The sequence below is a fragment of the Phacochoerus africanus genome, chromosome 14, assembly GCF_016906955.1.
Source record: "Phacochoerus africanus isolate WHEZ1 chromosome 14, ROS_Pafr_v1, whole genome shotgun sequence".
Lineage (NCBI taxonomy): Eukaryota > Metazoa > Chordata > Mammalia > Artiodactyla > Suidae > Phacochoerus > Phacochoerus africanus.
Window position 1 is genome coordinate 22,133,798 of NC_062557.1, and position 12,895 is coordinate 22,146,692.

The window sequence follows — 12,895 nt, forward strand, 5'->3', positions numbered from 1 at the left end:
GGAAGAACATGCGTTCTAGCTTAGCCCCTGTGGTCCTGCACACACAACAACCTGGTGGAGCCTCCGCTTTGCCCCAGGCACTGGGCAGACCTCCTGGGGAAAGAGAGGGAAAGAGATCACGAGATTTCAAGGTACCTGGGTCACAGCCCCTCACGGCCCCAGGACTATAGCTGTCATACAACAAAGGGAGAAGGTAGCTCTGAGAGGGAGTTAATGACACCCCCAGAGCAAGCAGGTGATAGAACAAGAGGATACAAACTCCAAGTCCACACTCTCTACACCACACCTCTCTGTTTAAACAAGAAAGTGACCTCTGGGCCGTGTCGGTGATCGAGGAAGCCTTGCCGAGGAAGCAGGAAGCCGTGCGCTGATGGAGAAGAGGCAGGGGGCGTGGTCCCCCGTCCCAGGGCCAGCCTGGCGCCAGCAGGGACCATCTGGTGGAGAATAATAGCACCTGGGAGTGGGTGGGGAGGGGGAGAAGGAAACCAGGTCAAAGAGTTATGATTTGATCCAAAGAGCATCGGGAAGCAGCCCTGACCGCTGTTGGAACCAAGAGAAAGGTCTCCCAGAAGAAGAAGAACTGGACAGAGGTGCCTTAGAGCCAAGGTGCTGGTACCTCCTTCATAGGAGGACTCGGTGGGATTCCTCCCTGCAGTCCCACCCGGAGGCAGGGGGATGGATGAGGTGACCTCTGGGTGGGCCCAGAGGAGGCTGGGCAGGAAATGAGCAGCTGACGCTGGGCCTTTAACTCCGATCCACATGCGTTCCCCATCCAGGCGAGGACGGCAGCGACCTCATTCGCCACTTCCTCATTGAGTCTTCTGCCAAAGGGGTGCATCTCAAAGGAGCAGACGAAGAGCCCTACTTCGGTGAGTCTCCTCAGCCTGGGGCAGGTCCTGGGGGTCCCCCTACCCTTCCCTCCGGGCTGAGGGGTGGCCTGGGGCAGGTGTCCTGACGCAAGGCTCTGGTTTCCGTGCAGGGAGCCTCTCTGCCTTCGTGTGCCAGCACTCCATCATGGCCCTGGCCCTGCCCTGCAAACTCGTCATCCCACAGAAAGGTAGGCCGGGGCCCCAGACGTATTTGTTCTCGGCAGAAAGGGTCCCAGTGGTCACGCCTCGCCTTTCCTTGGGGATTATTTGAGGGTCAGAGTTAAAATTTCATGCTCTGGGCGTTCCTGTTTGTGGCTCAGCAGAAACAAATCTGACTAGCATCCGTGAGGATACAGGTTCGATCCCTGGCCTTGCTCAGTGGGTTAAGGATCCGGCATTGCCGTGAGCTGTGGTATAGGTCACAGACGCGGCTCAGATTTGGCATTGCTGTGGCTGTGGTGTAGACCAATGGCTACAGCTCCAATTTGACCTTTAGCCTGGGAACCTCCATGTGCCACGGGTGCAGCCTTAAAAAGACAAAAAAAAAAAAAAAAAAGCTCATGCTCTGGGATCCATTAACATCGCCACTTCCTAGCCGTGAGAATTGGAGCAGGTCAACTTCGCCAAGCCTCCATTTCTTTCTTTCTTTTTTTCTTTTTCCTTTTTACAGCCGCACCTGCAGCATATGGAAGTTCCCAGGTTAGGGGTCAAACTGGAGATGCAGCTGCGGCCTGTGCCACAGCCACAGCAACACTGGATCCGAGCCATGTCTGTGACCTACACCGCAGTGTGCAGCAATGCCAGATCCTTAACCCACCGAGTGAGGCCAGGGATCGAACCCGCATCCTCACAGAAACTATGGGAGGTTCCTTAACCCACTGAGCCACCATGGGAACGCCGAGCCTCCATTTTTCCTCATCTATAAAACAGGCACAGCCATCATCCTACCTCCATGTAGGATTGTGTGTGGATTAAATGAGAGCGCTCAGGCGAGGCTCTTGGCACAACGCCTGACGCAGAGCAGATGTGTGATAAATAGTAGCCTTTCTTGAGAGGTTGGAAGAGGCATAAAGCTGCCAGAATGGTGAGGTTTATTTTTATTTTTATTATTTTTATTTTTTGTCTTTTTTAGGGCTGCCCCTGCGGCATATGGAGGTTCCCAGGCTAAGGGTCAAATCAGAGCTGTAGCTGCCCACCTACGCCACAGCCACAGCAATGCCAGATCCGAGCCACGTCTGCAACCTATACCACAGCTTACAGCAACACCGGATCCTTAACCCACTGAGCAGGGCCAGGGATCGAACCTGCGTCCTCATGGATACTAGTCAGGTTCGTTTCCGCTGAGCCATGACAGAAAGTCTGCGGTAAGGTTTAGTTTTTACTTCCTGGTCCAACATTTACTGGGCGCCCCATCACTCATAAACACCTCGTGCCAACCCTGTGAAGCAGGCATTGCTGTTTCACAAAAAAGAAAAGGAAGGAGTTCCCTGGTGGCTCAGCAGGTTAAGGATCTGGTGTTGTCACTGCTGTGGCTCAGGTCGCTGCTGTGGCGCAAGTTCAATCCCTGCCCCAGAACTTCTGCATGCCATGGGCACAGCCTGAAAAAGAAAAAAGAAAGAAAAGGAAGATTCAAGGTGTTAAGTAACTTGCCCAAGGGCGAAGAGTCAGACCTCCAACCCAGATCAGGAAGCCCCGTCCACAGCTTAGAACCCAGCCACACCCCTAGACGGAGTGTCTCATCTCAGGGTGTGCAGGAGAGCAGCAAAGGGGGTTCTGGGACAGGAGTCAAGGCCAGGGAGCCCCCTGTTGTGGGGATGGCTAGAGCCTCCCTGCTGTCTGCACAAAAAAGGCCTGGGTTTGGAGTGGGGCCCGAGGGAAACCAGGAGGTCAGGGGCCTCTGGGCATGAGGTCAGGGGCCTCTGGGCACAAGGTCACTGCCACAGACCTGGGGCTGGAGGCAGGGGAGGGGCAGGGGGAATCCAAAGGCTTGCCAGCCAGGCGGGGGGCCTCCGGGGGGGCCCCCAAAGCGGCTCCGTTTGCCCAGTTACAGGAATCACACCTGGTTTCTTAGCCGAGTCACTTCCTGAAGGTGGAGGGGCAGAGGCGGGAGATGTTCAAAGGGCTAAATGAGACCAGTTCCTAGCAGAGTGTTCCACTGACTGCACCCCACCCCTGGGGGCCTGTTCTTTGCTTTGGCTCAGAATTGGGAGGTGGAGACGGAGCCTCAGACCCCTCTGCGGACGGCCGGGCTTCCTGCCTGAAGAAATCTGCGGGTGAGTGGCGGGGTCGGGGGGGGCCCTCCAGGCTTGGCTGTGCTCCCCGCCCCCACCGAGGGCACCTCCCAGCCCCGGGCACACACGCACGCACGCGCAGGCCCACACGTGTTTCCCGTTGCAGCTTGATTTCTTCATCTTTAACAAGGTGTCACATTCCTCCCCCTCCCTGTACACCCGGGACCAGAGGCTGCGGGCGGCGAGCCAGGGGGAAGAGGGGCGGGGAGGAGGGGCGCGCCGAGGCTCACACCCCATCCTGCACACAACGGGCACCCACAGACCGGTGTGGCCCCAGGGGGTCTCTGGGGGTCTGAGGGACCTGCCCTGGGGGTGGGATCCTCTGTGGAGGGTCAGGCCCCAGTCCTGGGGGATGCTGGCTTGCTTGACACCCAGAAGCCCCGCACAGGTCAGCACTGTCGGAGTGACAGCTCCCACTCTGTGCCTGGAGCCCTGTGGGCCCCTTGCCCATTCCTGCCTCCTCTCCCTACTCTCAGCAAAGAGCCAGGGCCCCCGGGATGGAGGCAGCACCAGTCCCGGGACAGAAGGAAGATTTGTTTCCCCCCCCCCCACCCCCGAGATCCCTTTGCACAGGGCAGCATCCTGTCCCTGGCCCCCTGCTGGAGGGCCAGGGCCCAGAGCTGTGCAAACGTCAGAGGATCCCAAAGTCCTCTGGGGTTGGCCCCAAATTTCAGTCACCCACACATTCCCTGCCCACCTGCCTGATGGCTCAAAGAGGAGCCCTGCTAGATCCCCACAAAGGGAAGGCACCCCTGCCCCTGGCTCTGGGCAGAGGAGGGACCAGGGCCTGGGTGACCTCCAGAGCACCCGGTGGACTCTGGCAGGGCCCCAGCGCAGTGTCTGCAACCCCCAGGCTGCCACGCCCTGTACCTGAGCTCGGTGAGCGTGGAGACCCTGAGCGGAGCTCTGGCCGTGCAGAAGGCCATCACGACCGCCTTGGAGACAGACGTCCTCCCCACACCCACCGTGGTCCACTTCAAAGTCACCGAGCAGGGCATCACCCTGACCGACGTCCAGAGGAAGTGAGGGACTTTCCTCGCCCTGGGGCTGCAGGGCTGGGCGGGGTACGCGGGAGGGCACGGCTGCGGATCTGTGATGGTGGTGGAATTCAGGCTCCTGGACCCAGCAGGGTCAGTGACATGCTGGAGTGACTGCGGGCAATTCTCTGCCTTCTCCGGGCCTCGGTCCAAGGACCTCCTGCCCAAGTCCTCCATCAAGGACTGGTGGATTTGGAATTAACCAATATTCATCAGGCCCTGATTAAATCTGCACCCGCTGATGGAACATCTTCTGTAGGCCAGGCTCCGGCTGATCAATGGGATGCTCCTTCCCGGGCTCAGGGATTCAATCCAGCAGGATCCTGGTCCTGGGCTGGAGGAATAAGAGACCACCAGATGGGAGTTCCCACGGTGACTCAGTGGGTGAAGAACCCAACCGGTGTCCATGAGGATGCAGCTCGATCCTTGGCCTCACTCAGTGGGTTAAGGATCCAGCGCTGCTGTGAGCTGTGGTGTAGATGGCAGACGTGGCTCTGGTCGCGGCTCGGATCCCCCGTTGCTGTGACTGTGGCATAGGGCAGCACTGCAGCTCCGATTCAGCCCCTAGCCTGGGAACTTCCATATGCCGTGCGTGGGTGCGACCATAAAAAGAAAAATAAAAGAATCTACCAGACTTAATTCCTCTCCTCAAGTAGTTAAATGACCTAGTAGGGGGTGGGGGTGGGGCAGGGTGGTAGAAAATCTCCATACGCGCGCGACACAAGGCAGATGCATTTGATGAAAGGAGAGAGGTACAAACCTGGGCCGCAGGCAGGCTGTCAGGGGTGGAGCCGGGAGCCTTCCAGGCGGACAGAGAGCTGGAGATGATGGAGGGAGGGCAGGACTCTGGGACAGGCTTTCACCAGCTCCCTTTCTCCTCCCGCCCCCACCTCCTCCCAGGCTATTTTTCCGGCGCCACTATCCCCTCGCCACCCTCCGCTTCTGTGGCATGGACCCCGAGCATCGGAAGTAAGTTCAAGGCTGAGCCAAACTAAGAAGGCCATCCAGGGCCCAGCTGCCCACTGACTCTGGGACTGGGATCCCAGACAGAGCCTCTGAGCCTCCAAGGGTCAAGGGCAACAGAACAAGGGGAGGGGGGCCCGGGGCGGGTGGGGAAGCAGCTGGCCCTTATCCCCGAGGCTCAGCCAGAGTCCGGTGGATGTAGCGGGGAATTGGTTCTCATGACTTCCGTGCTCCTTTCCCACAGGTGGCAAAAGTACTGCAAGCCCTCCTGGTAAGACTTTCTCGTCCACTCCATCAGCTGCCGTGAGAGCAAGGCCCAGACCCAACATGGGGAGGGAGTTAGGGCAGGAGGGAAGCCTTCGCCCTGACCTTAGGAGCCCATGGGTTTGACCGGGGACGGTACAGGCCCCGGCCCTCCCAGAGCCTCCCGTTTCATGGGGCAGACAGGAGCCTGGACGCTCTCAGTCTTACGTAGGAGGCACAGGCTTCAGTCTGCAGGGTTGCCTCGGTCCAGTAGTCAAGACACATCTTTGCCCTCAGGAAGCCTCCACTCTGATGGGGAATACATGGGTCCTATCCTCAGGGGCTCCCTTTCCAAAGAAGGGAAACCTTGATCTTTTTTTTTTTTTTTTTTTTTTGCTTGAGGCATATGGAGGTTCCCAGGCTAAGGGTCTAATTGGAACCACAGATGCTGGCCTGCACCACAGCCGCAGCAATGCCAGATCCGAGCTGCATCTTCGACCTACACCACCGCTCATGGCAACACTGGATCCCCAGCCCACTGAGTGAGGCCAGGGATCGAACCCGCAACCTCATGGTTCCTAGTGGGCTTCATTTCCGCTGTGCCATGACGGGAACTCCAGGAAACTTTGATCTTAACCTCAGGGATCTCCCAGTCTGATGAGGGAGGCACCTTCTCCCCCAGGGGAGCTTCCGTGATGATGGAGCACTCAGCTGGGGAGGGGGCTGGGGGAATGCTGGGTTCTCCTGCAGACTGAGTTCCCTGTTCCCAGCCTGGTACCTGCCTGGGTCCCACCCCTCACTCACTCAGGCTCTCTTCTCCCACCAGGATCTTTGGCTTTGTGGCCAAGAGCCAGACGGAGTCACAGGAGAATGTGTGCCACCTCTTTGCAGAGTATGACCCGGTCCAGCCAGCCTCGCAGGTCATCAGCCTGGTGGGTGCTCTGCTGCAGGACCCAGAAAAGATGTAGGGGAGGGAGCATCATCTGCACCTTCGCAGACATCCCAAGGGGCTTGCTCAGCATCCCCCCGCCCGCCCCCCCGAACAAGGAGCCTGTCTCCATACAAATGGACCAATGCACTGCACTGCAGGAGAACTGTACCAAGTTGAAACCCTTGAACTCACTATGACCTTTGGCAGTGACCTTCATCCAAACCCCCCTGAGCCTCGGTTAACTCACCCTTAAAGAAGGCCAACAGATAGAAACAGTTGTTCTTCTTAGATGTCAGTGGTCAGCTTAACAAGCTCCCTAGGACTCTGAACCACATCCACGTCTGAGGACTCCCCCACAAAAACAACCTCTGAAGACCCTGCCTCCCTCCACCTGGACGCTACACACACAGCAGCCTGAGCTGGAGACCTGTGACCCTCGTTTTATGGCAGATAGCAGGTGCTGGGTTGGGAGCCACAGGCCCTGGTCCCAGGCTGGCCTGAGAGCAGGTGGTTGGCAAGGATTGAAGACCAAAGGAGGAATGGACTGACTCTCTTTCCCTCCATCTCTGTTCGTTTCCCCATTTCTCTGATGGCTTCTTGAGCTGCTATTATCAGAACAAAGCTAGATCCGCCTGCCCTGGATTCGTCAGGCTGGGAAGCTTAGCAAGTGGGAACTTGCCCCCATGGTCAGAGATGACCCAGCTGCCTTCATGAGTTTGATATCTCATCTCCTCTATTGCAAGTGAATATCAGCCCCATCTCTTCTTTTTTTATTTTTTTTAGCTCCATCTCTTCTTGCAATTTCTCATAAGCGTGTGTCCCTTGAAGACACACACCCACACACACACACACACCCCCACACCCACCCATGGTGCTGTGGTGGCAACTGGCCTCATAGCCACACGAGGGCAGCAGAGAGTCAGGAATGCAAAAACAGGCAGCCACCCCAAGAGGCTTAGAGAGGTTGGGTGGTCTCACCAGCCCCACCCCGACCCCATCAAGACCCCCAAGAAGCTGGAATTGTTTGTCTAGCATGTCTGGGGTCCTGAGGAAACCGCACTAGGAGGGTAGAAGAGGAGACTCGGTGAAGGAGCCCATTTTCGCTCCGTGAGGGACAAGGGCTTGCCCCCGCCCAGCTGGGGCCCCTGCCAGAGAATCATTATCTTTGGCCAAAGCTGGGCCTGACGGGTTATTATTTCAACCCAGAAAACCAAACCGGACTGAAGCGGCCCTGGGCTGGCGGGACTGGCTGAGACAAGCCCACCCAGCCCGCGGTCAGGCACTGCCCCACCCCGGAGACCACAGAATGTCAGAGAAGGTTCTCAAGGTCGCAGTGCCCAAATGCTCAAGGTCACAGGCTGGGGCCTGGCAGAGAGCCTCCTCCCACCTCCACCCCACCCCACCCCACCCCAATATACCCATGGGTGCCTCGCAGCTCCTGTCATGGAAAATAAAGTATCTGGCTTTTTTTTTTTTTGTCTTTTTGCCTTTTCTAGGGCTGCTCCCGCAGCATATGGGGGTTCCCAGGCTAGGGGTCCAACAGCAACGCGGGATTCGAGCCACGTCTGCGACCTACCCCACAGCTCATGGCAACACCGGATCCTGAACCCACCAAGCAAGGCCAGGGACCAAACCCACAACCTCATGGTTCCTAGTCAGATTCATTAACCACTGCACCACGACGGGAACTCCTAAAGTATCTGTCTTTGTACGAAAGCTGGTCCTGCGGCATTCAGGGCTGTTCCCTCAGAGATGGACAGCCAAACAGAAAAGGGACCTGGTTTGGCAGGTGGTGGCTGTGTCTTAGAGAAGACCACATGTGCCACGCCCCCAGCCATGGCAGGACGGTTGCAGAAGCCGTCGCTTAAGCCCCTCTGTGTCCCCCACATGTCTGACACATCCGTTTTCCTGCCTCACGACCCCTTTCCCACCACTCTGCCAGGAAAAACAGGAGATCCCAGATTTCTGGTGCATGCCAGGGCCTGAGGTGAGCATGTGTGACAGCCCTGCCAGCTTCCAGGGTCTCACTCGGGCTCTCTGGGGGGTGAGGAGAGGCTCCAGAAGAGTCTGAAAGAGTTCTGGAACCCAGATGAGCCCCGAGCTGCCAGCCTGGCCTGGAGACCTGGACCACAGCCCCGTCATCATCCAGGTCCTGCAAGACGGTGGTTCGTGCTCCCGCCTCCAGTCCCAGGGCAACGCCCCCCCCAGACCCCTCTGGACCCGCTGCCGCTAGAGAGTCAGGGCCAACAGACCATGAAAAGCCTCGTCAAGTGATGCAGGAGGGGGCTGCCGAGATGTCCTCTTTCCTACAGAGCCTCAGGAAGAGGCGAGCTGCTGCTACATCTTGGGCTGAGCTCTGTGGCCCCGTGGCCAGGGCTGCCCTGGAACCACCATTGAGTAGCCCCTGCTGCACAGCTGCACTCAATTCCAGAAGGGGCCCCTCTCAGCCCCCACCCAGCCTCCTCCCTGGCCATGGACAGAGTCCGCAGGAAGTAATGACCTCTGCTTCATTTGGTTTTGGTTTTGGTTTTTTTTGCTTTTTAGGGCCACACCCCCGGCATATGGAGGTTCCCAGGCTAGGGGTCCAATCGGAGCTGTAGCCGCCGGCCTACGCCACAGCCACAGCAATGCAGGATCCGAGCTGCGTCTGCAACCTACACAACAGCTCATGGCAACGCCAGATCCTTAACCCACTGAGCAAGGCCAGGGATCGAACCCGCAACCTCATGGTTCCTAGTTGGATTCGTTAACCACTGAGCCACGACGGTCCTCTCTTTACACTTCTCTCTCACTCCTGTCCCATTTCATTCCCTCGCCCCTCTGTCCCAGGGGGCTGGACCCACAGCAAAGCCCAGCTGGAGTTGATGGGAAGAGAGGATGGCAGCCTCTTGCACCACTAACCACTTTTCAAAATGCAGATTCTTGGAGTTCCCATTGTGGCTTAGCAGTAACGAACCCAACTAGTATCAATGAGGATGCGGGTTCGATCCTTGGCCCCACTCAGTGGGTTAAGGATCCACTGTTGCTGTGAGCTGCACTGTAGGTCACAGACAAGGCTTGAATCTGGTGTTGCTGTGGCCGTGGCATAGGCCAGCAGCTACAGCTCCTATTTGACCCCTAGCCTGGGAACTTCCATATGCCATGGATGTAGCTTTAAGCAAACAAACAAACAAACCCCCCCCCACAGATTCCCAGAGTTCCCACTGTGGCTCAATGCGTTAAGGATCAGATTCCATCCCTGGAACTTCTATATGCCACGGGTGGGGCCATAAAACAAACCAAAAACCCCTCAGGTTCCCATGTCCCCTAACCCTGCCTCCTGGCTGGCTACAGAGCAAACGCTCCAACAGGCTGAAGCACCCTCACCCCCACCCCATCTGGCCAGCCACCTCCCCCACACTCCTCCTGCAGATGGCCAAGGCAGCTCACCTCTGCTCTTTCACCCTCAGCTGCCACCTCCCCACCCCCACCCCTATCCTTAATTCTCATGCCACCCATGGGGCTGAGAGCTTGGAACCAGACCAGGGCTGGGGGCTAAGGTCTCCCAACCCAGAAATCAGGACCTTGATTTATGCAAAAAATGTTCTTTGGCTGCATGCTTTGTTCATGTGAGCCAGGAAAATGGATAAATATAACAGTGTTATAACAGAGGTTTGTAAGTGTCATGTACTGGCAAGAAAGATATAAACAGGGAAGATAAACTTTCCCCTTTTGGGGAGAATGAGGGCAACGTTACCAAGCGGAGTGGAATCTTCAAGGATAAACAGGAATTTAACAGCACAGAGGGCGGAAACCCAGCTTTTACCAGGGGCTCCTGTGTGCTAAGCGCAATGTGAGGCACGTTATGTTGAATCCCACTTTACAGATTGGAAAACTGAGGCTCAGAGGGTCACCTGCCCACATTCACCTAGCTAGTGAAGGCAGAGAAACAGGGTTCCAAACGTGCCTGGTCCACTAGCTCAGCACCCTCAGGCAAGCAGATGGATGAATTTGAAGCCCACAGGTAGGAAAAGATACCATGTTCAGTGTGGCTAAAGCCTATGGCACCCAAGGGAGTCAGAGAGGAGGCAAAGGAAAGAGATAGCAGCCAGATCAAGAACCTTGGGTCTTGCTAAACTGAGTGTCCAAGGAATGAAAATCTGTTGAATGAATGAATGAATGAATGAGTGGATGGGGCTGGCCTCAGCACCACTGTGTACAGTTCTGCAAGAGAACTGCTCTGCCACACGGCTCTCAGCTTCAGGTTTCATGGTTTTGTAATGAGGGTTTTGGGGTGGGGGCTTTTTTTTTTTTTTTTTGCCACAACCGCAGCATGTGGAAGTTCCCCAGGTCAGGTATTGAACCCATGCCATAACAGCAACCCAAGCCACAGCAGTGACAATGCTGGATCCTTAACGCTCTGAGCCACCAGGGAATGCTGCCTCAGGTTTTATGGTAACAGGGTTCGTTTCCAGATTGTCTCTGGCCAGTCATCTTGCTTGGCCCATATCTGGTCCCGCTCAAGGTCCTTCTTGGTGGCACCTGCACCTCTCAGCCAAGATGGATTCCAGCACCAAGGATTCTGGGAGGTTGGTCGTCTCCTCCCTCCTGTTGGCCCCTCCCAATCCCTCCTGTTAGTTTTCAGGGCAGCATCATGTTCCCAATCGGGGCCTCCTGTTTTGAGACAACTCATGCCAGCAGTTATTATTATTATTTTATCTTTTTAGGGTTAGAGCCATACCTGCGGCCTGTGGAAGTTCCCAGGCTAGGGGTCCAATTGGAGCTGCAGCTACTGGCCTATACCACAGCCACAGCCACGCAGGAGCCAAGCCACATCTGGGACTTACGCCACAGCTAGCAGCAACACCAGATCCTTAACCCTGTGAGTGAGGCCAGGGATCAAACCCACTTCTTCACAGACACTGTGTCGGGTTCTGAACCCACAGAGCCACAACGGGAACTCCCAAGAGCCGTTGTTGTTGTGCCTGGTCAAGGTGGGCAGTTTCAGTCAATGGTCCCCTAACAGTTGCACGGTGCACAGGTGTACATGGCAGCCTCTTTGGGCTTCATCCTGTAGGTAATGGGGAGACATCAAGGCTTTTCAACCACGGACTAAGTGACCGGATTTTGGGGTACAGGAGAAAAGACCTGAGGCCTGGGTGGGGAGGAGTGTGATGGGAAGAGGAAACAGGGAAGATTGGGAGCTCAAGCCAGGAAAAAGATGGGGTCTGTCAGGCCGAGACGGGCTGGGACAGGAGCCTACTTGACCTGGGCCTGGGACCCGGTTTCCCCTTGAACTTGAAAGGGCCACATGGGAAAAATAAGCCCCGGCAGGGGGGCCGCAGGTGAGGGGAGCCTTCCCCCTTGTATTAGTCTGCTCGGGCTGCCATAACAAAAAACCATAGACCAGGCAGTTCCCCCAATAGACACATCTCCCCTGACAGTTCTGGAGCCTGGAGGTGTGCCATCTGGGGACCAGCACAGGGAGGGCTCTCTCCTTGGCTTGCCGTCGGCCGCCTTCCCGCTGTATGCACATATGACCTTTCCTCAGTGCATTTTCCTCTTCTGGTAAGGCCACCAATCCTATCAGATTAGGATCCCTCCTTTATGGGCTCAGTTAACCTCCTGTATTACCTCCCAAGGGATCTGTCTCCAAATACAGTCACCTTGGGGTCAGGGCTTCAACACATGAACTTGGGCGGACACAGTTCAATCCATAGCACCCCTCCATACAGGGCCCTGGCCTAGCCATGTTCCCCTCCCCCATTACCCCCCACCGCCCGCCCCCGGCCCGCCCCACGTCCTAGCCAGGCTGGGGCTCTCAGCCTCAGAGAATCAGACCCTCTTCTTCCTGCGTCTGTGCCCTTGGAACCAGCCAGGGGCTCATTCTGTGACTCTCTGTTCTTCTTGAGCACCTCAGCCTTCGCCTCTCCCAGTCTTGCCAGGGAGGCAAGGGGAGCTGGGTTTGGGGCAGGCCGGGGCAAGGGTGGGGGTGCGGTGTGGGTGGGGAGAGACAAGCCAGGAGGAGGGAACCAGAACAGGAGCAGGGAACCAGAAAGAGGGAAGGAGGAGAAGGAAGATGACACTGCCTCACTCGCTCAGTCACCACATCACCAAATACAGGGGGGCTGAGCGCCCATGGGCACCGGGCAGAACTAGGTGCCCCCAAGTTGGCGAGGAGGTGGGGAGGAAGCTCTTATGTGCCCCCAGAGAGAGGTTCTCTCTCCCCCAGCATCCAGGCCGGACACCCCATGAACACCGAGATGGGACGTATGCTTCCCTAGTTCACCCCACTCCCCCCCCACCCCACCCCCCACATACACACAGAGACATCCTCAGCTTCTCTCTTCTGCATCAAGAATTAGAAGCCTGGAGTTCCCGTCATGGCGCAGTCCCGTAGTTCCGACTAGGAACCATGAGGTTGCAGGTTCGATCCCTGCCCTTGCTCAGTGAGTTAAGGATCCGGCATTGCCGTGAGCTGTGGTGTAGGTTGCAGACGCGGCTCGGATCCCGTGTTGCTGTGGCTCTGGCATAGGCCGGTGGCTACGGCTCCGATTCGACCCCTAGCCTGGGAACCTCCAT

At 56.9% G+C, this 12,895-nt stretch overlaps 1 protein-coding gene across 1 annotated transcript in view; it reads left to right on the forward strand.

Annotated features, from left to right (window-relative positions):
* TNS4 (tensin 4) overlaps window positions 1-7,805 on the forward strand; it is a 28,468-nt gene extending 20,663 nt beyond the window's left edge. Inside the window, exons 7-13 of the mRNA XM_047758163.1 lie at window positions 777-869; window positions 980-1,057; window positions 3,071-3,142; window positions 4,014-4,182; window positions 5,098-5,166; window positions 5,405-5,431; window positions 6,230-7,805. Coding sequence (XP_047614119.1) covers window positions 777-869; window positions 980-1,057; window positions 3,071-3,142; window positions 4,014-4,182; window positions 5,098-5,166; window positions 5,405-5,431; window positions 6,230-6,371 — 650 coding nt within the window. The 3' untranslated portion in view covers window positions 6,372-7,805. The remainder of the gene's footprint in view (window positions 1-776; window positions 870-979; window positions 1,058-3,070; window positions 3,143-4,013; window positions 4,183-5,097; window positions 5,167-5,404; window positions 5,432-6,229) is intronic.
* Window positions 7,806-12,895: the final 5,090 nt, after the last annotated feature.